Here is a 26,274-nt window from a genome sequence, read left to right on the forward strand (position 1 = left end):
GTCTCAGCTGCCTAGCAACCACGAGTTGCCATTTACAGTGCGTCTAAGCTACAATGGAGGAGAAAACCTAAAAGACCTCGGTAGTTTGAATCTGAGTGTAGTAACCGTTTTTGGCCACATTCTTACATATGGCACCTTTAACAAGTCAAAACTACTATGAGTTCTGAACTGATGAGACTTGTGTCACTGATAAAACACTCTGGATCAGTGACAGCTGATCTCATTGACATTGTATTTCAACAAAAACGATTTCCCTGACAGCAGCTTTAAGGATGAATTTGGTGCTAACTAACTAGCGCCACATTAGCCTATTTGTATAATGCATGATTTATTTTAGAGGTAAGACTAGATCATGACCTGTAGCTGGCATACAGGGGTTTTCCTTTAAACCTTTAGACACATCAGACCAAGATGGTTCAATTTCATTTACATCGGAACTCGGAAAAGTCAGTAAAACCATGCACGCAAACGTACCCTGGACTAGCCGTTGTTTAGCGATACCAGTCAATAACAGTACATTATTCTACATGGTATTTTTTTCAGTACTATGTGTTTGACTGATTAACTAATTAGTGTTTGCACAGCTGGCAGCCATCTTGGAATCCTTTCCAAGTTGAAAATCCGGCTTCCGGCTACAACTGGAATGTACCACAAGGCCGGGGGTGATACTTTCCACATCAGTGGTGGTCCACTTACATGTGGAAAGTGTCACCCAGGCCAAAACCTGCACCTCCATCTCTCCTGGACCAGGTTTTTGGATCATACTACCTTAAAGATCTTCTCTACCTTCAGAGCTGATCTTTCAGAGGCTTTGTCGCCTTCACTGTAAATAGATTTTACACCTTCTTGCATCGTGCCGGCCCTCATGATATTTATTTAACAATGAACCGCAGAGGATCGTGGGTGAATGTGACGTATAAAGATTGTTCAAGAACTTGCCTGCAAACACGCACAAGAAGCTTTGCTACTAACTAAACTAAACTAAACGTGGTTGACGCACGTCAGCTATTGTGTAATATCAGGATAATCCGTGTTTGACTCACCATTCCTGTTTAAGGAAACGGACTGTGAAAAAAATCTGCAGGAAAAAGCAAACCATGTGGAACTGCAACCCGAGAAACAAGAGCTAGAACGGTGTATCTTGTTGGTAAAAGCTTAACCACCTCATCTCGTTAACGACACATTCATTCTCTAAGGTATTTAGTTGCATAATAATATTAGTGATATTAATAATGATTCTCTTGCATTTAGTTTTTTTTACATTTTCATCAAAATATTTGAATTTTTGTCTCAAATAAATCTGGGAAGTATCGAAAGCCAGTTTGCAAATATGAAGTGCGTAGAATTGTTCCAGTGAGAAACGTAAGCAAATAAAGTTTATTGAACAAACATGACTTCTTCTTCTTTGTCCACTTGTAATTTACACGAGCACAACGCCACTAGTTACACTCTAGTTAAAGTGTGATTACATTGTAAACAGACATGTGTATACACTGACTATGTGTTGTGTGCCTAACTTCTACTGTGTGTACTGTAAACACAAGGAACGTTGGGCAGGTGGGGGACACAGGCTTCAGTTCACCCCCACTGAGTGCATTCTTTGTACAATTGTATAATAGTAATACACTATATATATATACATACATATATGTACATATACATATATGTATATATAAAAGCAGAAAAACCTGTCTTTAAAGGGGATTGTTGGACCGTGGGGCTACTCTCCAGGTAATCTAAAACATGCAGATCAAGTTATTTGGAAACTAATATTTACTATTGACTATTGACCAACTAACCGACTGCTCGACTAGGGCAGTTGTTGACACACACATTCTGCTCTTTCATATGTATTAGAAAAAAAAAAAAGTCAATGAGGCAAGTTCATAAACTTCACAGTCCTCTTTCAAAAGTAAGCTACTTAAAATTACAACTTAAAATTGATGGTGTGATGATGCACAGTTCTGTGCCACAGTTTGCCTGAATAAAAGGCCTCGAGTTGGAAGTATTTTGGAGTTTTGTCTGGATGCTTCACTCGGTAGATGTTGCCTTCAAGGTCAGGGCTCGTGTGATGGCTTTAGGATCTAACCCCTGACCTCTCTGTCAGAAGGTGACCATGTTAACCACTGAACCACAGCTGTGCTCTGTGTAACAGGAGTAATGTGCTCTCTTTAAGTGGCTCTTGGAAGACGTCTGCTATTTTGAAGAAGCTGTAGTTAATGTCGACTCTGTATGTTCAAGAAAAGGCATCATCTAAAACGCTTAATGTGCAAAAGTTTAACAAAGCTTAATGTCCAAAAACAGTGGTCAATCATCACCAAATATCTCATGGACACCTCTGTCATGTCCGCTTTCACCTCTCCAAAAATCAAAACGCAAAGCCCAATATTATGAAAGTACAAATACTTTGTTACTGTACTTAAGTACAACATTCATGTATCTGTATTTTATTTTTATTTCTAGCACCTTTTTACCTTTACTCCACATTTACTTCTAAAACCTAATTACATTTTATATCAGAAAACCACTTTTGATACTTAAGTACAATAAATGTACTTAACTTAAAGGTGCCATATGTAAGAATGTGGCCAAAAACGGTTACTACATTCAAATTCAAAATACAGAGGTCTTTTAGGTTACGTTTTTCTGACATAACTGGCAACCCGTGGTTGCTCGGCAGCTGAGACTCTACTGACTGCAATGATTGGTAGACGGGGGTAGGTGGCGCCACATGCCAAAACATGATTTCAAAACATGAACATGATTTGCAGTCTGCAAAATGTTTTTTTAATGCAAATATTTAGTCTGTTTGTACGGTTGTTGTTGGTGAGTTCAGTTTGTTATATGAACATTATTCCTGAGTCTCTGTGACATATTAGGAGGATTTTATGACCAGTTGCTTTAGATTTATTACATAATGCACCTTTAATAAACAAATAAATATACAAATAAAAAATGCTTTAATACTTTTACTTAAGTTACATTATAATAAGTGACTTCAGCTTCTACCAAAGTCATTTTCTGGTACTTCAGAACTTTATTCATTTGAGGTACTTGGAGTTGATCAGATCAGACGCTTTTATGTTGATGTTGCTTTAAAACGGTGTGACCCTCGAGGCTCTCCGTAGTTTGCTCACAGTCCCGGGACGCTGTCTCTTTAAAGCGCAGAAGGAGGCGTGTGTGTCTGTGTGTGTGTGTGTGTGTGCGTGCGATCTGACGGCTCTTGTGAATGATCGCCGCTTCCTCTCAGGTTGTGTGACATTGGCAGAGCAGCAGGACACTTCACATTCACCACACTTACTTCACACGAGACGCAGACGAGCGGTGTAAAGTGGGAGGATCGCCGCTGTTTGCTGCTGCTGCTGCTGCTGTTGGCTGAGATGCGCACCGGCTTCTGGTTTTACGCGGAGAGGTGCGCGGTGCTCGGCTGTGGTTCCTGACGTCCGTGTCGTCCCCGTCACATGTCAGCAGCGCTGTGGGTGAAAAATTCAGCCCGTCACAAAACAAAGTCTGAAAGTGCTGAGATTAAACGTCCTTCCAGAAGTTGATACGCTTCATTACAGTGCCAGAGATGTACACAATTACGAGAGGTCCCAGTAAACTGGTCACCCAGCGACGCACAGGTGGGTCAGACTCTGGACTTCAACACTTTCAGAGAGCAATCAGACATTGACCTTGATGGAAATGTACTTCATGCTTCTTTTTGTGTTGATTTTGCAGGTCCTTCACAGCAGCTGGACAACAAAATAAACGATTTCAAGCACAAGCAGACGTCCTGGAGTCTGCCTGAGTGAGTGAGAAAGAGAAGGGGAATGTGACTGATGTCTTTTTCATGTGCCTCCATTAGAACTAAGAAATAACATCATAATATACAAAAAAAAAAAGAAAAAAAAAAGGGGGTTACAAATCAGTCTTTAAAGATAAGATTAAGTTTTGGAGAAAACAAAACATCAGAGAATGTGTTATATTAAATAGTGATTGAATTACTGGCCTGTATTTTGGACACACTGGTTGTTGTTGAATGACAGTGTTTGTTTGTGGAGTCATCAGCCTGACACAGGCACTGTTAAGTCCTTCACCCTGTGATTTAGTTTGACCTTGTTGGAAGGCGAGGTGGCACATGCTCGTTCATTCAGCTGTTGCAGTCTTTGACTCCTACAAAACCAACCTTGCGTGACCTAAAGCCTCAAAGCTGACACTTCCTGCTGGGGAAAGGACTTGTTAAAGCATGTGCTTTATATTTACAATAATAATCTCTTTGCAAACGTGCGATATGTTTACTATGTCCTTAGTGCAAAAGTAAGTAGAGCCTTGCTCACTGACTTTATGCAACAAAAACTTTGAATGCTTTTTTTCTAACCCTGTGCAGATCTTTCTCCAGTGAGATAATATTTTTTTTGTTAGCCTATGCAGTAAAAAGAGATAAAAACAACAATGGGAGAACAAAGGAGGAGTAATGTAACCATAAAAACCAAATGATCTCCATTCAACCAAAGATTTTTTTTGCAAAAAAACAGTCGCTCGCCCCCTAGTGGCTGTTAAGTATGTTGTTATTTCCATGTTGGCTTCAGAAGGAAACTGGAAAAATACTTTTTTTTTATGTTAAAAACATATAATATACTGTAAATCAGGGCCACATCAGCATAATTGCTACCCTCAAAGGGCCAGATGTAACCGTCATACAGAATAAATGTAACTAAATAAAGGTAACTACTCCGTAACATATTGATAAATAACTTTCTGTATTTATTACTTATTCAATTTCACGCGTCGCATGATGCATATACAGTTATACACTGCGATCTAGTGGCGGTGCCGTCACTTTGCGGGTAACACAATCGCCATGCATTGTGGGAAATGTAGTTTATGGTCAACGCATGCCTTAAAGCAGCATAGACCTATTTTAACACAGATTTTTAAGACCAATTAATCAGTCGCGGGCCACATAAAAAGACGTGGTGGGCCACATCTGGCCCCCGGGCCTTGAGTTTGACACATGTGCTGTAAATACAAATGTATGATTGTTTTTTTTCTTGTTTTCAGTCTATTGCCTAATAATTTTTTGTGGCCAAAAACGGTTACTACATTCAAATTCAAAATACCGAGGTCTTTTAGGTTTCGTTTTCTGACGTAACTGGCAACCCATGGTTGCTCGGCAGCTGAGACTCTACTGACTGCAATGATTGGTAGACGGCGGTAGGTGGCGCCACATGACAAAACATTATTTCAAAACATAAACATGATTTGCAGTCTGCAAAAAAAAAATTTTAATGCAAATATTTTGTCTGTACTGTTGTTGGTGAGTTCAGTTTGTTATATGAACATTATTCCTGAGTCTGTGTGACATATTTACGGTCAGTTGCTTTAGATTTATTACATAATGCACCTTTAAATGCTTTGTCCTGATTTAAGTTTTTGTGGCATGAAGTAAGCTCTGCCACTTTGTCTTCTGTCAGCCATGCACCTTCAGAAGAAAAGGATGATGTGTGTATTTTGTAATGTAATTTCTCCATTCTTTCACCCATCAGACTTCCGGCACCCAAGATAGTTTTCACCCGTCCCAATGGTAAAAAGTACCATCGCCCTGCTCCGGCTGTCCCTGCAGACGACCATCAGGAAGAGACTTTCACCGCCGCACATGAGGAAAACGTGAAGTTCGCCTATGACGGTGAGGAAGTGAATGAACAGTCTGACTGGAAATTCAAGAAGAATTAGACAAAGCTTTTCATTGTTTTTTCCAAAGTTTCCAGTCCCTCACCTGTTGTTTCATGAATGACATTGTTTTACGCTCAGCTGCCTCCTCCTCCTCCCAGACCTCACCCACACAGCTGCTCTGACACTGATAGCCGTGATAGAGGCCGAGCACGGGCCAGTGTTTTGGTTTAAAAACCGGCCACCGTGCAGCCACTTCTGCAAAGAGATGCGTTGCCTGCGTTGAGGAAAAGACAACACAAGCTTCAGAACGGATTAAAGGTTTTCTTTTTGTGAAGTGCGTCTTTATAACGTCCTCACGCTCGCTCGTTCTCCAGGAGACTTTGTGTTCTCTTTGTCCTGTAGAGTCTCTGGCATTGAAACTCAGCCACTGCAGCTCATAAACAACCTCAGTGACCTTGTCATTGAGTGGACAAGGACACAGCGTGGCCTTACCCCCCCCCCCCCCCCCCCCCACCTCACACAGTATTCCCCTCAGTCAGGGTTGAATCTTTGTGTGAAATCCAAAAATGTGAGACAGAAACAAACTTATCCATGTAGGTTTTCTGAAAATACGGACCTGGAGGCGAGCAAGAAAAACAGAGTTAGTGAGGACACTCAGACATAATGTATTCCCTAACCATCACAACAAAAGGTAAAACTTTATTCTAACCTGAACCCTAAAATAAAGTCTTAACGATCAAAAAGCCCTTTAAAGCTGTGAGGACCTGCTAAAAAGTTCCTCACTTTCCCAAAATGTACATACAAGTACAGTATTGTATACTATGTTTATATGTTCTTAATGTTCTCAGTACAACACAAGAATACTTCTGGCTTTAAACACCGTCCTGGATTAAACTGCTGTTCTTCATCCTTCTATTTATTTAAAATCTGTATTTTGTATTCTGTTACAGTTACAGACTGTTCCATAATTTAACCCCTGAGATTGAAACACACTTTTTTAAAATTTAGTTTCCCTCTTAAATGACATCCCCATTGTCTCTCTGAATATTATTTGCACTGTTTCCAAACTGAATCAGATCCAGATCTTTTCGAGCTCGTATGGAGGAGTTAATCTGTGTGGGCTCTATATCCAAATTAGGAAATGTCCAAACATCCTAATTTCGACACCTTAACCACAATTAAAATCTTAGCCCCAAATTTAACCAGTTCCACAAAAATCAGAGGTTATTCCTCATGAGGATCACATCTTCATGAGGAATTCTTGTCCTGGTGATAAGGTCAGTGTTTATGGCAGAAAATGTCCTAAAGAGGTAACAAATACAGGCACACGTGCGCATGCAGGAGTTACAGGACCCTGTTGTTACACAATGACATTCTGCAAATGTAACTGTGTTCCTGTTTTGTGCTCTGATAAAACAAATGGACCCTCTGACACAGACACAACGGGTGTGAAGAATGAAAGAAAGTTAATGATGGCCGAGTTCCGCTTAGCTTCCTCCACTTCAGAGTCACCTGTGCATTCAGGGTTAAACAAGGTGTTTTGAAAAAAGCTCCTTTTTTGGCAGTAGCTCATCAGCGGCTGTACTAAAAGCAGGTTGTTGTGATTTCAGCCTGGCAGGAGGTGGTGCAGCCGGACCAGAGGTCAGAGGAAGACCAGGGAGTCGTCCACTTCAAAGAAACTGACCCCAGCCCACACATGGACAGTGAGTATACAGCTTCTCCTCACAGACTCACTGCACTGCAATGTCTACGTCCATAACAACTAAACAAAAGTTGAAATAAATGGACGGATTTTCAGAAAACAGATTTACAAAATGTGAAACACTTTCACTGTAGTCACAGTCCTTGTGGAAAAGGAATGAACTAAATCAGGGATCTCAAACTCTAATGACCTGGGGGCCAATGTGCATCTATTGTGGTCAAGAGGGGGCCGGCCTAGAGAATTAAAAGTGGGGAAAAAACAACTGTTCACAATATTGCATCTATTACTATACTATTACTAATACTATTTATGAGCCAAATTGTAATGTCTTAATATCAAAAACAGACATTTATTTTAAATTACATAAATAATAGTGTGTACAACTGTAATTAAGATTCGTACCAGGAGCCGTTTCGGCCACTGCCATTCGTGGCTCAGGCCCTAACAAGTGCATTTATATATGTAATTAAAAGTTGTATATGATACATTTAATAATGGGATAATTATGACCAAATGTCTTATTATTACTGTTATAATAAACATTGCTAGCAAACATATATTATATTCTATCACATCGCTGGCAGCTGTGCCTCAGCTACACACTGTGTAAAAGACGGTGAGGTCGTGGGCCATGTTTTCATTATAACATGATATTAAGTGGAGGCCGCATGTAATGGATTGGGCCGCCAGTTTGAGACCCCTGTACTAAATGCTGTTAAGTAACCTGGAAGTGATAATTTTTTTCCAAATCTGTAATACTTTAACGTACAAACTGGCATGACGGGACTTGTAGCATGACATTAAAACATTTATTTTATTTAGAATTTAGTAATATCAGTGAATGTTATGATATAAGAAGTGAAACGTAAACAAAGCCTTATTTTGAAAGCCAGTTTTAAAGGAAGTTGTGCTGTATAACAAAAATAGAAATTCACATACTGTATATTGCACCTTGAATAGCACTGTACAAGTCTGAATAATATTATAATATATATATATATGAACTAATTAACATTCACTAACATCCTGCTTTCAGCCAAGTTACTGTCAAGGTTCTTGTTCATTTCAATAAGTGAACCTTAAATCTTTCATTGTGACTGCTCAGTGTCAATGAATACCTTTGTTTTGTTTGAATTCTACTTTGAAAAGGTCTTACAGGAAGTGTGGCGATGCGTCATCTTTGCATCGACACACACGTTGCACTAATAATGTGGCTCTTGAAATCTGTAAAAGTGATTAATATGAGCACACATTTCTGTTTTTATTCTGTTACTTTAGTGCAAAAACATGCTAGCATGCTAACATTGTCTTCATTGCTATCATGTTGGAGGGTAACGGCACATTTTGACCACCAGAGGTCAGCAAACTACAGTTGTCTGGAAGTGCAAACCATTTTACAAAGCTTGAGACAATTTTATATTTTCAAAAACACATTTACAATGCCTGAAGTTTTGTTTTTTCTTTATAGATAATAGTCACCACTTCCTTTCAACCTGGCTTTCAAAATAAGAGCCACGGACTTTGGCTTTTTACTACTTCTTATATCAAACTTTTGCCATCGACATTCACTGTATTAGTTAATTCTATAAAATAAACATTTTAATGTCATTCTACAAGCCCTGTCTTGACTGCTGTGGAACTATGGACATGGAAGAGTACATAGTGAGGAGGAAATAAATACATGAAGAGTTCTTTATATATTTTTTTAATTTTCATGGAGAGCTTGATAACAGTACTAAAACTGTATTGCCTAACTTTATATAAATTAACACACGTTTGTAAGATTTAAATCATTAGCATTTATGCTCACAGGAAGTGACTTATTTTAAGTCCAGATGGACAAAGGTTAAAGCGAGACGGTTACAAACGAGATTAAATTTAACTGAAAACATAAAGACAGGCTATATACAGGAAGCCTGAAGTTAATTTCAATACCTTTTTAAGACTTTTTTCCAAGACCTTCTCAAAATATTTTGAGAGCTTATCGTCACTTCAAGCTGTAATCAGCAACAGATATTTAACTTACAAAACAGTTAAATCTATAGAGCACAGTTCCTGGCGATTTCGGATATTAGTTCGCGTAACGCAGGGAGGAAAATAAATACATTCATGCATACTTTTTGCAGTTAAATTGAAACTAAACTAGACTAAATTTAATACCTCATGAAAGTGATTAAGACTTTTTAAGGGCCTTCTTTTTCCAAAATGTATTTATCAACTTTTTAAGACCCAAAGCAAATCAGTTATTCACTGCATCTTTAATGTTTCATGATGTAAATGATTTTCTGTTCCCTTCCAGACTTTGTGCCCATCGACCTGGATGAATGGTGGGCCCAGCGCTTCCTCGCCAACATCGACAGGCTCTCCTGATATTCTTCATGGACTTGTGGACGTTAACAGGGATCAGGATGAAAGGCTCGCAGTGAGGACACGCATATGGAGCAGCAGCAGTGTGTTCACGGGTGTTCAAGTGTCCTGATGTGATTCATACGGAGAATGGACGGCGCAGGGACGCCGACCGGAACCAGAGAATCAGATCACCAGATCACTTTGTACTGAAGCCTTGAAGTCAGACACAACGTTGAAGGACAATGTCTTCAATTTGAGTTTTTTGGGGTTTTTTTAAATAAAAAAAATGGATGTCATGCTACTTTAATGCGCAGTAAATTCCTTTCTTTCTTTCATTCACAATTGGAGAATAGTTTTGGTTTAATTTGATGCAGACGCCACCAACAGCTCCATATGAATGCAAAGTCCCCATTTTAAACCAATCTAACATTTGCCTCACTTAAACTAGATCCGTTAGTAAGTTGAGAATCCACATTTGGCCAATGACCACACCGACACGTTTAAAAATGAAACTTCCTATAATGACATAAAAATAAGAGTGAAGTTAAAGCTGTCTGCATGTCTAACGGAAGTGTTTTTCTTACCACACTGAACTCGGGAAATCACTTTACTTCTTGTTAGTTTGCATTCAGATTATTCAGAGAGTGGATGTCATCAAGTTTAATGTGAAAACAAAATGAGAATCTTCTTCTTTCTTCACACATTGATGCATGAAGTGAAAGACACACTAAAAATGTATGACCAGCACAGCATGGTCTGATTCTGTGTAACCAAACTTTGAAACTCCCTGAAGACTCAGTGTTAAATATATATATAAAAAAGGGTTGCAACATGGAACTTCTCATGGAAAAGCTTTCTTGGATGCCGCTCTCTCGCTCTCTCTCTTCAGTGTTTATGTGCTCTCCACGAGAGGAACGAAATACAGCAGAGGGGGAAGAGATAGACGAGGCCCTGTCGTTCTCTTGCTTTGCGGGCCCTTCACTAGGTGTAAATGTTTCAGTCCGTCTACTCGTGTCTCTCAGTGCTTCTCCAGCGCTTTAGTCAGAAGATCATTCAGGCGGGAAATCATCGGTCTGGGATCATCGTTCAGTCCTGCCGCGATCATGGCGTTGTCATAGATCTAAAGAAACATGGGTTGTTTATTAACAATTTGAGGAATCTGAGTAACATAACCAGTTTGTTAATGTACTGAGGTTTTGATGCAATTAATATTGAAAGATCATTCACAGCCATAGGATAAACTAGAATATAGGGGTGTGCGATAATTTTTTGATATTTTGCAATCCTCAAAAATGTGTTTGTAAAAGCATCAATGGACTGTTGTACTAGCTTTCTCTTGTTAATAGTATATTATGTTAATGATAATATTGACAAAAAACAACTTGTTCAAGATAAAGAGGTCTCATTTATTAACTTAAACTTACTTACTATACTTAAAATACTGCACAACAACCAACGAAAACTATCATGAGAGCAACTGACGCTTCCCCCTAATGTAAACAATACTCATCATATTTACACTACTAACCCTAACCCCTACTTCAAAGTCTTCAAATTCAAGCTTCAGGTGTCAAATATTGCACAAAGATACCAGGAAAAAATTTGCACACAGTTTTCCGAGTGTGTTTTCTCGTCGGTACCTTAGCTGGCTGGTTGTGGTCAACCGCTGACCGACGCAGCCTTTTTATATTCTTCATATTCTGTGTGGTGGTTAATTCGCAGATGGTGAAACAAATGGTTGGTTTCTTGTTGTTGTGAAGCGTGGACACGGCATGCGTTCTCAATGCGCATGCGCCGCAGTCTGTCTTACTAGGCTTGATCATGCAGTGAATGCGTGGCCTCTCAAAAAGGTGTGTTTTGTTTGGTTCTTGCAAAATGATATCTACATAGTCGATATTGTGATTTCACACATCGTTAAAACAACAATAAAGACACTATCATAGACTATATATATCGCACACCCCTACTTTATAGACCCCTAATATTACATGGTATAACCATCTCTGTCCCACAGTACCTGCTCCAGTAGCAGTCCAGCCAGTTCAGAGTTTGAGTCTTTCAGTGCGTGCATCTTCTTGATCAGGTCGTGTCTATCAGACGGCGGGGGGAAATAAGAAGATGACCGTGAGGAGCTGAACACAACATTTACATTATTTCACAGTCACTTATTTAAAAAAAAATCCAACAATTTTTTTTTTTACCCAGCATTGATCTCCAGCGTTGGCTGCAGTATCTGAGCTCTTTCCTCCGCAGTGCGAGCGAGCTGCTGCGTGCGGAGGAAGTGGCGTGCAGCACCCATTTCTAGCACGGTGATCATGGCTGGGTGAGTGTCCAGACGAGGAGTGAGCTGGGACATGGAGGAGAAGATGCATTTTAGTACTCTATGTATGTAACAAGTTACATTCAAGATCTTTATTTGAGAACCAATGGCATGGTAAATGGCACTTTCCTCATATTCAAGTATTTGTGGTGAAAACTATAGGGAGGGTCTTGCCACCATATTTATATTAGTAGCTAGCAGCGCTATGTGATGATAAACCACCACCATCGCCTCCATCTGTGGCATGACAGACAAAAGTGAGGTATTTTCTGCTTGAATCAATACACAATGCCAGGGGGCTGCTGAGGAGAGACGGACCAGAGAAATGCAATCTTAGCGACAGAGATGATGCATCTGAACGGTCATGAGGGTGGGGGATCAAAAGAACCAATTAGCGCTTGATGGGATGCAACTTGGTATACTCCACTGCCACAAACACAAGCTTGCTAACAGCTAGGAACCACTCTCTGAAGACACATAGGCTCTCTTTACCTTAATATTAGTAACTCTGGGACCCAGAGCATTCCTCATCCAAGCGATCAGATCATCAGCCTGCTCCTGCGTCAGACGCTCCGAGGCTGCAGGAGAAAGACCGAAAAACAAGGCTCAGGATTATTAATGTGACAGTAAAAGGCGACTACAAGTCATGAGCGCGACATCTGACACAAGAATCACACCAATGCTGAGCTGTGGATCAGTTAAAAAGATTTAAGAATCCGTTACCTCCAGCATTTTAAAAATCTCAATATTTAACATGCAGGAAGTACTGAACTAATCTTTTGAACTAACGGATTCTAACGATTCAGTACACAGAAAACAACTGCTTTATTCATCACTAGTTTGTGTTTGTTTCGCGTACAAAACAACATCAGGTACTGTGGAATACCAAACCGGTTATAACCGAGCCGTGCTTGGACTGTATAGTGGAAAAGCGCCATTTGAGAAGCCATGAGGCCCACATGTTGTCTGGGTCTGGTCCTCACAGACATTTTTTGGAGTTAAATTTCACTCGTGAACATAGATAATAGACATTATTGCCATAAGTTTTTTTTTTTCTTTCATACTCCGACTTAGTTCAGGGACAAAGATGTGGAATTTGCTGGAAAGTGAGACACTGCTCAACTAACAACTAACAGGTTCATCAAAGTGCTGTTCACATAATTCATGTTTTCCTCTTCAGACATCAGACATAAAGCTCTGCTTCATCCTTTCATCAAAGTTGTAACTTCAAAATCGTCCTTTACACAAGGGTACAGGTATGAAGGTTTGGTACTTTAAATACCTGGTTTGCTGTCCTCAAACTTTTCCTCCTTGTAGTGATCCACCACGATGTCCGTCTCCACGGAGATCAGCTTCTTCTTATCGAATTCCCTGAGGTGAAGCAGGGTGAGCTCATCGAACTGCTCGTAGCAGAACAGCACCTGTACACAGACAAATGACATTCTCAGAAAAAGCTATTTTATCAGTAATTGAATCATCTCCATGGTTCATGTCAGGCTCTCACCTCCATGTCTTTCTGTTTCATGGCCTCATAGTAAGGTGAATGCTCTGCAAGATGGCGGTTTGGGGCACACAGGTAGTGGATGTTGCGTGTGCCCGCCTTCATTCGAGAAGCGTACTCCATCAGATTGGTGTGCTGGCCCGCAGGCAGAGCAGACGATTCAAACCTCAACAACTTTGCAATATCCTCCTAGACAGAGACAGTATGGAGGAAAATGCTGCTGTTAATACGGAGAACACCATTTTCCTGGTGCCATCACAGCAATACATTTCAACTTTATTGAACATAGAATGTCAACCTTGACATCCTGTTCCTGGGTGGTGACGATTCCCTCTCTCATGAAGAGGCCGTAGTCCTCAAAGAACTTGCTGTACTTCTCTGGCTCCTTCTTGCTCTGGTCCAGCAGGAAGCGGATCACCCTCTGCTGCAAAACGTCACGGAGCTTCCTGAGACCAGAGGAGATGGTAGAACAATTGTGTTTTATTAAGTACACCTGTTCAATTGTTGTTCACTCCTATGTAACCAGCCAATCACATAATTCAATGCATTTAGGCACGTAGACATGAACAAGACAACAAACTGAAGTTCAACCTGAACATCAGAAAGGGTGATGCAAGTGCATGAATGTGGCATGGATGTTGGTGCCAGATGGGCGGAAACTATTGATCGACAAGGACTTTCACGCCGAGAATAGTTGCAGAAAAAAGAGGAGTAAATATCCAGTGACCCACAGTTAGGCAGAAATGCAAGTAACCCAAATAACTATGCAATACAACAAAGGTATGCAGAAGAAGCACATGTCATAACATTGCATAAAGGGTCTACAGTAGCAGAAGATCACAATTGGTGCCACTCCTGTAAATAAATGAGTTAATAATAAATGAATAAATAAGTTTTACCTTATGAGGGCGCTCTCTTGCAAAAGCTCTCTGCTCAGATTCAGAGGGATGTCCTCACTGTCCACCACACCTATACAAGCACAGGCTTGTTTCAGTCTTCCCTCATTGACATAATGCAGTCCTTTGCCCCAACCACCTCATAACAATCTGACTTTACAAATCATGAGCAGTTCCAGGTGTTTGGGACGATACAGACCTCGGAGGAAGCGCAGCCACTTGGGCAGAATATCAGATGATTTAGTCTGGATCAGGATCTTCCTGCTGTACAGAGCGACACTGGAGCCCATCTCCCTGCTCACATCAAACATGCTCGGCTTCTGTTGACCAATGCACATTTTTAGCATTAATTTGATGAAAATCCAATGTCAGTTTACCTCACAGCTACTGAAAAAATGTATATCCTATAAGAAAGCTGCTTAAATGAACATGATCTATGACATTTAAACAAATGTTTAGTTTGGTGAAACAGATTAGGGCCATGAAGTTTACAAAAATAAACAAATAGAATTACCTTCACCTGTGTACTGGGCGGTATGAACAAAGATTTATGTCATGGTATTTCCCTTCTTAATAACGGTTTCGAGGTATACAACAGTATTTTTTTATGCACCAGTGAGTGCTCCAACGAGTGTGTGTGGGTGTGTGTGTCTGATAACATAACTATGTACATTCTTAGTGGTTTAACATTTTCTGTGCCACATTAACATATTTCTGAAGACATTTTATGAAAATATGGCATTAGTGTCATTACTGTGTTTAAATATACATGGGTCAAAATCACTTAAAACTCCTCACCGCATCGGGAACATAGAAGATGCTTCGGATATTGAGCGGCGCATCGGCGCGGTAGTGCAGCGTGTAGCGGGGCTTGTCGTAGGCCTGAGCGATGTAGCGGTAGAACTCTTCATGCTGCCAATCACTGATCTCCTTTGGCTCCATCATCCACAAGGCCTGAAAGGAGAAAGATCATGCAACACTTAGGCTAAGACAATTTTAGCATATTTGAAAGAGCAAACTCTCACTCACGGCCGAATCGCATGTACAAAGTGGAGGTGTTGACTGATACGCTTGTCATTCACTTTGAATGTAGCGGCGTCAAACTTTTTCAAAGTGCATTGTGGGTCTCTTGCTTCACTTTGCTCATATCGCGAGATATTGAGATATGTCCATTTTCCAAGCGGCAGTGTGAGCATCTGTCGGTCTAATCACATTAAGCAAATATTCCAAAACAGGTGCTAGCTAATTAAATCACATGATTACTCAACAAAAATATAAATGCAAACTTGAAATGGTGAACAAAAATAGAATGTCATGACATTTGCTCAGATTCTTGATGCATTTGTTAAAAGAATGATTTGTTTTGCTCAAGCCCAGTAGTCCAGTGTCACTTGGCCACACCTATTGACTACAATCTCAGATTGAGTATTTCAACTGATGAAAGTCATGGAGCATGGCAGAGTGGTGGTCAATATGCGTGACCAGTACACAGACACTCTGGTCAATAAAAGAGCACACCAAAATATGGACTTTTGTCACATGTCAATATGCCACAGATGTCACAAATCATGAGAAAGCGTGCCATTGAAGTTAATGAAGTTTGTGCAGTTCGATCATCGACCCCCATTGTGTTCTTCCTGCCATTACTCCAGGACGTTTGTTTTGAAATTGCAGAAAGTCATACAATATTGATTATAATGACACAGAGCAACTGACCTGCAGAGTGTTGAGCCTCCGTCCATTCAGGAAGATTGGGAAGCTCACAAAGTTGCTGTACTTTGTTACAACCTCTGAAAGAGACACAACAGCTTGTCATTACATGGAGTGATGTACTAATGAATATCCGCTCTGTAGTTACATTTTCACGACTGAAGACGCTTACGCGGTTTTACCTTTAACTCTGTCCTCAGAGGAAAACTCTTTGCAATCGTCCTTGAGGTGCAGCACAATCTTTGTTCCCTGTTGAACACCACCGGCTTCAGCAATCTCAAACACTCCGGAGCTGAGGAAGAGGAGGACAGAGCAGTACATTTAATCATCACATTTGGTAAAAAACTAATTTCATTGTGTGCAGTCACGTTCTGGATATTTTTCTTCAATCTTCATCTTGATGTAGGAATATTGCCCTCACCCATCCGAGGACCACTTGTAACCAGGTGCATCAGGCTCGGCAGAACGGGAGTAAACATCCACACAGTCAGCCACCATAAAGGCAGAGTAGAATCCAACCCCAAACTGACCAATGATGGAGCTGCTGGCCTCCGCCTGGCTCTGCAGAGCGTCCAAAAATGCCTGTAGTTTTTTAGAGTAGACGATTGTTATGACAGAAGGTGTGATGAGTAAGATAGATCATTAACAACAAATGAAATAAGTGTAAACTACAAAACTACAATAGTCACCTTTGAACCGGAGCGCGCAATAGTCCCCAGGTTGGCTACCAGTTCTTCTTGGTTCATCCCCACTCCGGTGTCCTGTTAAAGTTAATTCCGAGACATTCACAGAGAATGACAATATTTATCTATCAGTGTTTCCAATGCAATTTAGTATGTTGCAAATATCAAAAGTGAAACATTATTATAGATCCATGCCGAGGTGAGGTATACCTGGATGGTGAAGGTGCCCTTGCCAGTATCTGTCTGCAAGTGGATCTCCATGGAAGCTGTTTCACCTCCTGCTGTGATCAATTTGTGACGCAGTTTTTCCAAAGCATCACTACCATTGGAGATCAGCTCCCTGATGAAAACCTGGTAGAGTAAGAAAGAGGCAGAGAATCCAGTCAGAATTGCAGTTATATTTAATAAACTTGAATGTCGTTCTAACCAAGTTGGTCTCCAATACACACCCTCTTACCTCTTTCTCTGAGTACAGGGACCTGGCAACAATATCCAGTAGCTTCTTTGTCTCAGCCTGAAATTCATGTTTGGAGAAGCTACCTGCGTAATTCAGGGGTACAACAATATTCAGATCAATCTAACGAACAATTAATAACAAAGACCTGTTATAGTTGCAAATATCTTCAGTTGTTGCCACACCTTGAACAGACTCCGAGTCAGTGATGATGGTGTGCAGAGGTTCCTCCTCTGGCTCTTTCTCAGCCACTGGCTCTTTCTCAGCTTCCTGTGTGCTGTAGTAAGACTGCTGGCAGAACCCAAGGCTGGACCGCTGAGCGCTCCACACTCTGGGCCGGCTGCTCCACCTCTGATATTGTCCGACCTGCAAATCTGATGACAGCAGGAGTTACATGGTGGAGTGTGTTTTTAGGTCCCTTCCAGAGATGGTCTGTATTTATTGAACACTTTAAATAGCAAATCACACATACAACAAAGTTTCAGAAATGGAGGCTTCTGCTAAAAAATAAACCTCATTGGGCCTAGTTCACTAGTTCACAGTCATGATTTTTGCTTCGCCAGATCAACCTCCTTCAAGTCTGTATTGTCCCGATCTGAAACTGCGTGCTCTGCCCATAAAATGCTAAGCAAATTATGAAAAACAATGTGCCTGCAGGTGCCTATCACGGCTGCTGCTCTTCCTGCACCAGATCTTCGACATTAAGACTGCTATTGGCTTCTTTTAATGTCACATAATATGTGACATTAAGATATTATAGATTATGTTATATTATAACATCATCACCTCAGACCAGAAGTCTGGAGCAACATGACCTGAGATTTTCCTCATGTCAGTAACCTCTGACATCTAACCTCGCTGCCTAAAGCAAACCGTTACGTTAAGTTGTAATTCCATGTGTTTATCAACTCCTGTGATAAAAAATGTAAACATTTTATCAGGTCAGACTCGACTGCTTGAGTCTCAGACTAGCATCATGACAAAACAACCGAGTATTTCGTTATAACAGTCGGACATTTCGCGGCAGCTGCTTTACCTTGACTCGGCTAAGCTAACAAACATAGCTCACCTGCAGGGAAGGAGCGTGTGCCAGTGACGCTGCTCAGCCCTCGCGCACATGTCATTGACGGCCTTACGGTTCTCTGTGAGGAACCGAGGGCGAACCGAGCCAGAGCCAGACAGCGAGACATGAGGACGACTACAGCCGAGGGAGACAAGACGAGTGACGGGTCTGACCGACAAGTACACACGCTGACCGACACGGCAGAGGAAGGACCCGGCGACTGGTGATGACGTCATTTGGATGTAATCGTGTTGCCTGATGAAATTGATCATTTTCTAATTTATTACAAATGATTTGGTCAAAACTACAAACCTCTTAATTTTAACTACTAATTTTAGTATTTAATTTTAACCACTACACCAAAGTGTTGTATTCAATAATCTAGCCCTAAACACATTTTTATTATATATATATTTCAGTTGTGCATTTGCCTCTCAAGGTCAAACAGTGAACACCTAACTCAAGAGGTTTCAAACTAATCGTTTTACAATCATTTGCTACTTGTTTGATAACCAATTAATCAAACATACCAGTTTTAAGCAAAAGCCATTTCTAAAACAAATTTCTATTTCCAACATTTTTAAGAGCTACCGATTGATTAAAAATTATCAGAAGTTTATTTATATTAATCAATAAGTGAATCCCCAACAGTTCTCTCCAAGCATGAAAATTTAAATTCGTCTGCGGCACACAGGTTTATTTAACAATATGGTATGCAAGTACGAAATGAGCCATTTGAACCAGTTTGTACAGTGATTTCATTCTTATTTTCTGCATATTTACAGTACTGTCTAGCTGCATGATTTACATTAGAGAACAGTTTATCATCAATTCAAGTTTAATGCAAGAGAGACAACGATGCACAAAACTCTCTCTGAATACAAATCAGCAGTCAAACAAGTTAATTTCCCACCACAGCCAAAAGAAGTTCAGTACTTAATGAGATTTCTTTATACTGAAGGAGAGACGAAAGCAATTTTAAACATCTGCAAGACAAATACTGGGCCCAGGCCAGTGAAAAGAACATTCTGGAACCTGTGAACATTAACAAGCTTCAATGCAAGGCTCTACACCTGCAATGTTGTGTTTGGGTGTGTGCAATAATTCCTAAATCTATACAAATACATTAATCTCCCATAGACTCTGCAAACAGGAAAGAAATTAAGGCTTTCCCAAAGGCAGTCCTTTTGAAAAATGGCATATTAGAATAAATTAGCCAAGAACAGAGAAACTGAACAAGAGGTGAAACCTGGCAAAAAATTTCCCCAGACAAATAATTTTACAGTCTTCTCAACACAAATACAATATTAATTTGCAAAGGTACAAAATAAAAAAGGAATAATAAATTGAAATATTTTTTGTTTTGAGAAGTTTTGTTATAAAAGTCAATACAGAGCATAATAAATGAAAACCAAATTAAAACAACACAAAGACCAGGGCAAAGTCTTGCATGGCTGGTTTGAACCAAAAATATATTCTGTGTCTTTGTTGTCTTCTTTTGAACAGCAATTATTAAATCACTTTTTGTTGGAAGAAAAAGCAGTCCCTTGGTTTTAGGAAAGTTCACAGTCTGTAGGCCTCATGACTCATTAGTTTGTATTTCTTTAAGCTTTTTACATCAGCAAGTAAAAAAATCTCAGCTGAAAACAGAACAAGGCCTTTCTTCTGTAATGAAATGCTACAATCCTTCGACAAATTTCTCCAGCGTGTCTCCCGTCGTGTCACCCACCATTACCATGTCATTACTTAACCCTCCTCGATTTGGTGTGTTAAGTTGCGAAAGCATGGCACTCTGCTCTGGTGTTCCCATGTGTCCCTGGTCCATGGCACCCATGGGGCCTCCAAGACTGGGGTGAGGAGAGCTGGAGTGGTGGGCGCCGTGCTGAGGTGAGGGCTGAGGCTGTATCCGTGGGGAGGGACTGGAATGCGGTGGCTGCTGTGAAGGCGGACGGGGCGACTGCACTGGAGCTGGAGAGCGAACTTGGTTTCCTAGTGTGTTGGCCATTGCCTGGCCAGGTAAATGAGCTCCTCCCTGGGCTTGGCCTTGGAGCATGTGGGGTTGAGGGCTCATTGAGTTGGCCTGCGCTGGAGAGCCCATCTGCTGTTTCAACATCTGCTGTTGCTGTAGCATACGCTGCTGGAGGAGGTTCTGAGGCCCATCCATGCCCATGCCACTTTGGCCCATTTGGGATGTGGGAGGGAGCTGGCCCATGGGCCCCCCACCTCCTTGCATAGCCATTTGCTGCTGCATACGAAGCTGGGAGTAACTGGCTGGCCCTGGCTGCTGTTGGGGGAACTGACCATGACCCTGAGGCATGCCTCCCTGCTGCTGTTGCGCCTGCTGCATCTGCTGCATTCTGAGCAGCTGCTGCCGCCGGTAAAGCTGGGGATTACCATTTTGAGCGGCATTCATCATCTGACCTTGGGGGCCCATAGGTGCCATGCTCTGGGGACCAGCTTGCTGAGGAGGCTGCTGCTGAGCTGCCATCCCTGGCCGCTGCACCTGGTTTGCCATGGCTGCCATAGCCTGCATTCCTGCCTGTGACCCCAGCATGGCTTGAGGGTTCTGCTGCTGGGGCTGCTGCTGTTGCTGTGGCTGGTTGGCCTGGTACTGCGCCGTCCTCTGTTTAATGAAGGCTGCCATGAGATGAGGGTTTGACTTGAGGATGTTAAGAACCTGCTGTTGCTGCTGGGGGGAGCTGGGAGATTTGAGGGTTCGCAGTAATTCCTGCAGGGCACTCGGAGCGATGTTACCAGGCATTCCCCGGGGCATGTTTTGCTGCTGTGGTGTCATGCCCTGCTGTGGCGGCCCCTGGGGAGACATGACACCAGGCATTTGGAGACCCTGTTGCTGGGGCATCATGGGTCTCTGCATGAGCTGGGCCTGCTGGGGCATGGGTGTTCCCTGAGCCTGCTGAGGGGCCATCGGGCCTTGTTGAGGAGCGACCTGTGGTTGATGACCCTGGGGATTCTGCATGGAATTCTGCATCCCTGGACCCCACTGGCCCTGCTGCATAGCCTGAATCATCTGGGGGCCCCGTGGACCCTGCATCATCTGCATCTGGCCCTGCATCGGTCCCATCATTCGTGGGTGGTTCATGGGCATCCCATTGATGGCGTAATTTTGCTGCTGCTGTTGTTGCTGCTTTGCCTTGGCTGCCATCTCTATCTGCTTGGCCACCTTTAGGGCTGCTAGCAATGGTTGCTGCTGCTGCTGCTGCTGCTGCTGTTGTTGCTGTGGCATCTGAGGCTGAGGCTGCTGTTGGTGTGGCATGTTAGGCAGAGGTGATTGCTGCTGATGAAGAGGTGACGACTGAGGTCCTGGTTTCCCCTGTGGGACTGGTGTTGGGGGTTGGCTGCTGCGGCCATTGTTGGGGAAGCCTTGGGCAATATTGGAAGGGTTTGGTGGCTGCTGTTGTTGGGGCTGGTTAGGCATAGGCTGGGGGGTCTGGGGAGTAATAGGCTGCTGCACAGAGTTTGGGGTGTCGGGCGCTGCTGAGGTAGGCGGAGATGGTAGGGGCATACCCCTTCCGGCCATGGTTGCCATTCTGCGACGCATCATTTGAGCCTGCAGGAGCCTCTGCTGATGCTGTTGCTGACGGAGTTTGTGCTTGATGTTGAGACAGAAGGGAACAGGACACTTGTTTTCCTGACAATGCTTGGCATGATAACAACACAAAGCAATGAGCTGTTTGCATACAGGGCAGCCACCATTTGTCTTGCGCTTGCAGCCCTTTGTGTGTTGGACCACCCTCTTCATCTTCTGGCATGAAGGCAAAGAGCAGTTTGCATTGCGGCATTGACAGGCATGGACCAGGGACTGGATGCAGCGTTGGATGCTCAGACGTCGGCTCTCTTGTGGGCTCTTCGAGGCCTCGGCACCCTGACTGTTGCTGTCGTCATCTAGACCCAAGCCCCACTTCACCATTTGGTGCTCATGGCCTCTAGCGTTGTAACAATTAATGCATAGGTCGTAGTCCTGAGAACAAGAAAAGTCGTCACATTAGTATTGTACAAATATTTCTAAATATTATATTATAATAGTTCTCAATATTTTAGAATGTTTCTGTACAGTGCTTCCATTTCCTACCTCACAGACAGTGCAGTGCCAGCGAGTCTCCACATGGTGCTTGCATTCATTGCAAGTGTACACAAAGCGGTCCTGGCCCTGGTTATGCAGCTCCACCAACATACACATTGTGCTCCACTTGCATCTTCTCAGAGAGCTGAACTCCCAGTGTTTGTCCCTGGCCAAAGTCAGAAAGGCATCTCGGCCATCCATTAGGTCACAGGTCAACATAGGATCAGGATCCATTATGGGTGGAAGGGTGTTGATGACTGGCCCAGCATGGAGGTGGATAACAAAAAAGACCTGGTATCAAAAGGAAACAAAACATGTCAGAATCCATTGCAAGTTAACTTAAATATCTTATTTATTTTTAATGCTGAGCCTGCAATGTGTAAGCTTTCGCCAGAGTAGGATGAAAGAGGGATTTTAAGAAGGTGACGGTAAGGCTGTAGGGTCTAGAATAATGTCAACTTTGACTTTTTCCATACTTATGAAACGCACCCAGGGGCATTATAAGTTTAAGAAATATTCAGTCCGTCAGATTCTGTTGTATATATTGCTATCTGAATCTATGTGGATTTAAAGTGTACAGTAAATTCTGATGGTTTAAAACATTGGTGCGGTTCATTTTTACAGAAGCTTTTCCTGCCACCATGGCGGTGTGAGCAAATTGGGTCCGATGATTTCTGGTCCTCTATTGTGACTATAAGTTATACAGCATTGCTTTATTGAGAAATTAAATAGCATTAGGTCAAAATATCAGAATCAGATTACTTTGAAACCAAGTCTGTCGTAAAAAAAAACTCCTACCTCCTTATGTTTCTCCATTGTGGCGTAGAGCTTCTGGGACAGATCATTGGCTACATTCGGCATCCCAGGTTTTTTCTTATTTGCTCGGCTGATGCTGCTCTTATTTTTGTTGGTTTTCTTGTTATTCTTTTTTTTGGCATTCTTGCTGTCAGGGTGGGTTCCCTTAAAAAAAGATGGACATGAAAATTCAGACAGGCAGATGTTGCATAACAAGCAAGACGGGGCTATGCAGTTGCACTCAGTGGTTCTACAATGCCCGTGCGGCTGCTACATGCTTTTACATAAAATGGTCTCCAGAGAAAGAGATCCGAGCACCAGGCTGCGGATTTTGACAAAAACAAGAATGTTCCTTTTTGTATAACCCATTTCCCTAAAAACCTATCCCTCTAACGCACCTCTGGTGTCTCACAGGAGGCTGTGTTCTCCTCCTTCTTCCTCTCCTCCTCCTCTTGCTCCAGCTCCTTGATGCTCTCCTCCAGTACGTTAGGCCAAAAGTCACCCTCAAAATACGGCAACTCGTTGGCACTGGTTAGTCTGTCCTCTGTTGCCTGTTTGAATATGTCCTGAGCACAGATTTCAACAGGGATGTTAACAGACTTCATGTACAAGCAAAACAAATAATTATTAAATAATAATTTTGTACCAATATTTTCACTGACTAATACCAAACACAAGGTGGAGCCCCTCCATTTCTGCACACTTTAGAACTGCACAAAGGCTTGATGATAAATTTGAGGGGGAGAAAACTTGGACATACCATACCAGCATTTATTATATGTAGGTACTCAATATGGACAGTGTGAACCTTATCTGATTTTTTTTTTTACCGAAATCTAAGATAAACCTGTTAATCTCATTAATGTAAGAATTTATGTTATATATATATATATATATTTTTTTTTTTCAGGCTAGTTGTATCTAGTTGTATGAATCGTTTCAAAATCACACCCTTTTGCAATGTGATTATATTAATATGCAACAAAAAAAATACCAATGTTTATACAAATCTAAAAACACATGTAATACAGCTCAAAAGATACCGAGTCGTCTTCTTTCGGTCTTTCTCTCTCATTAGGGGTTGCCACAGTGAATCACCTGCTCAGGGATCTGCATATTTGATTTGGCAGAGATTATTTAGATGCTCTTCTGAATGCAACCCTCCAATTTAAAGGGCCTTTGGACCAGCACTAGGAGTACACTGGATGTGGCTCCACCACTGCTGGGGTCAATTAGGAGTGTCCAATTAACCCTGTCAACGGTAAGCAGAAGCACCCTAGCCCTTTGACCTATCAGGGTATTGTACCGACAACACTTGGGTTACCAGGCAAGGCTGCCCCTAAAATTCTCTCTTAGCACTGTGGTCACAACATGACTTTATTTCTACAATTTTCTGACCTTGAAATCGTATAGGATTCTCTCAGCGAAAGCCTTGTCCAGCATCTTTCTGTACCACTCTTGGAGCCTCTTGGGCTTGGGGATCTTCTGATCAGCAGGGTGGCAGTGGAAAATGTAGTCATCCCCCTCACTGGGAGGGCAGGCCCATATGTGTCCTGTCACATACCTGAGCAGGAGGCAAGTTTTCAGTCTCTCTGCATTGTTTCAATTATGAATAGTAACTGAAAACATGCACTACTGCACTGCGCTGAAATAAGTTGCTCTTTACTCACCCCAATTTCTTCACATACTCCAGGTACCCTATTAAGATCTCATGGTACACTGCAGTCCTTAGCAAACGTGGTTTGAAGAAGTGAATACTGTCAAGGTACGATATGTAAACCCGTCTGCAATGGAAAAGATATGTGAGAAATTCTTTAAAGTGTAAGGTAAACAAAAACAAAAACGTTTAAAGCAAGGCAGGGCCACACTGTATGCGTGCGCATACACAAGCCCTTTCACACCGGCGCAGCACAGTTCTTGTTATCAAATAAAATGGACTGGAAGGCAAATTCACACCAAAAATATCTGGGTTCAAAACATGAAAAGATGAGAGTGGTCAGTGTAGACTACAGGAAGGAAGGAAGGAAAAATTAAGGGAATAAACACTGGTGACAATTACGAAGAAAATTAAGAGTATATAGTGGTCTCCAGAAGACACAAAATGTTTAGTAGTGATTTGGGTGTCTAAATCAAATTTGAATTACAGCTCGCAGAAGCTTAAAGCTATATTTTCCTTTCTTGCATGTCTCACAGCACTTAGTAAAAAATTTGAACATGAACACCTCCGACTCCCTCCCTGTAGGCTGGGGCTGCAGAGGTTACTGTGCTTTGGGAGGCGATCCCGGCAATACACGCTGGTTGTTGAGCACAGTAATTGCAGAGTGATACGTGCTTTCACAAAAAGTCGGTAGATTTAGTGGGAAATTCGCCACGTTGGCAACACTGCTCTGTCAGAGATGCGCGCGACAGATGACAGACAGGTAGCTCGGCCAATTATTTTATTCGGTGCGACTATTTTAATTGTCATACTTTTATCATAATAATATGAGAATTAAATAATGATGAGTTTCAAAACCGGGTGGGTTTATCTTACGTTTTAGAGTGCCATACGCTTATTAGGAGCAATTTAAGATTACAAAAGAAAAATGCAAGAAAGGTAAGCATAGCTTTAAAGTGATCAACCAAGTGACCTCTGTGTTAATTTCTGTCCACATTGTGCATTGAGCAATGGACACCATCGATGATGTAGGGCAGTGCAACATGGGTTCAGCTTAACTGGTGTGAATACTGGCTGGTTCTCTGAGAGATCCAGGGTTCCTAACAGAACAAGAGCCCAAACGGGAACTGTGCTTGCCGGTGTGAAAGTGCTGTGTTAAATGGACATGTCAATATTATGTCAGCTGTAATTTTACCTGGTATTCGGAAAAGAGCACTCAGAGCCATACTCTTGAACGTGCATGCCGAAGAAACAAACATCCACCCCGTCGATTTCCTCAAATGCAAAAAGTGCTTTGGTTCTATAAGGGAAGCTCTCCAACATCTCGCCTGAGTCTACAAACCTGTGGGGAAAGAGAAGTATGGATAAAGATGTACAGATTTTTCAAGGTGATACTTACATGATTTTC

General features: G+C 41.9%; 3 protein-coding genes across 3 annotated transcripts in view; 1 reads left to right on the forward strand and 2 right to left on the reverse strand.

The window, feature by feature from the left end:
• The first annotated feature begins 3,318 nt into the window (after window positions 1-3,318).
• Window positions 3,319-10,249, forward strand: LOC310932683 (MAPK regulated corepressor interacting protein 2-like). Its single transcript, XM_083896012.1, has 5 exons — window positions 3,319-3,623; window positions 3,721-3,790; window positions 5,529-5,668; window positions 7,266-7,358; window positions 9,657-10,249. The coding sequence occupies exons 1-5, from the start codon at window positions 3,572-3,574 to the stop codon at window positions 9,725-9,727; spliced, it is 426 nt and encodes a 141-aa protein (XP_083752138.1). The 5' UTR covers window positions 3,319-3,571; the 3' UTR covers window positions 9,728-10,249.
• Window positions 10,250-10,300: 51 nt separating this feature from the next.
• trap1 (TNF receptor-associated protein 1) lies at window positions 10,301-18,516 on the reverse strand. The gene is made up of 18 exons (XM_083896011.1): window positions 18,340-18,516; window positions 17,456-17,644; window positions 17,274-17,356; window positions 17,027-17,167; window positions 16,823-16,894; window positions 16,555-16,715; window positions 16,316-16,425; window positions 16,140-16,213; window positions 15,222-15,377; window positions 14,623-14,743; window positions 14,427-14,496; window positions 13,826-13,973; window positions 13,531-13,716; window positions 13,309-13,447; window positions 12,519-12,604; window positions 11,908-12,053; window positions 11,724-11,796; window positions 10,301-10,826 (listed from the first exon to the last, which is right to left on the reverse strand). The coding sequence occupies exons 1-18, from the start codon at window positions 18,458-18,460 to the stop codon at window positions 10,725-10,727; spliced, it is 2,178 nt and encodes a 725-aa protein (XP_083752137.1). The 5' UTR covers window positions 18,461-18,516; the 3' UTR covers window positions 10,301-10,724.
• A 653-nt stretch (window positions 18,517-19,169) lies between these two features.
• crebbpb (CREB binding lysine acetyltransferase b) overlaps window positions 19,170-26,274 on the reverse strand; it is a 35,641-nt gene continuing 28,536 nt past the window's right edge. Inside the window, exons 25-31 of the mRNA XM_083896217.1 lie at window positions 26,062-26,208; window positions 24,880-24,993; window positions 24,608-24,773; window positions 23,608-23,775; window positions 23,213-23,374; window positions 22,424-22,705; window positions 19,170-22,312 (exon numbers count right to left, since the gene is read on the reverse strand). Of these exons, the coding sequence (XP_083752343.1) occupies window positions 20,012-22,312; window positions 22,424-22,705; window positions 23,213-23,374; window positions 23,608-23,775; window positions 24,608-24,773; window positions 24,880-24,993; window positions 26,062-26,208 (3,340 nt within the window). The 3' untranslated portion in view covers window positions 19,170-20,011. The remainder of the gene's footprint in view (window positions 22,313-22,423; window positions 22,706-23,212; window positions 23,375-23,607; window positions 23,776-24,607; window positions 24,774-24,879; window positions 24,994-26,061; window positions 26,209-26,274) is intronic.

This window comes from Microchirus variegatus (genome assembly GCF_963457635.1).
Source record: "Microchirus variegatus genome assembly, chromosome: 10".
Lineage (NCBI taxonomy): Eukaryota > Metazoa > Chordata > Actinopteri > Pleuronectiformes > Soleidae > Microchirus > Microchirus variegatus.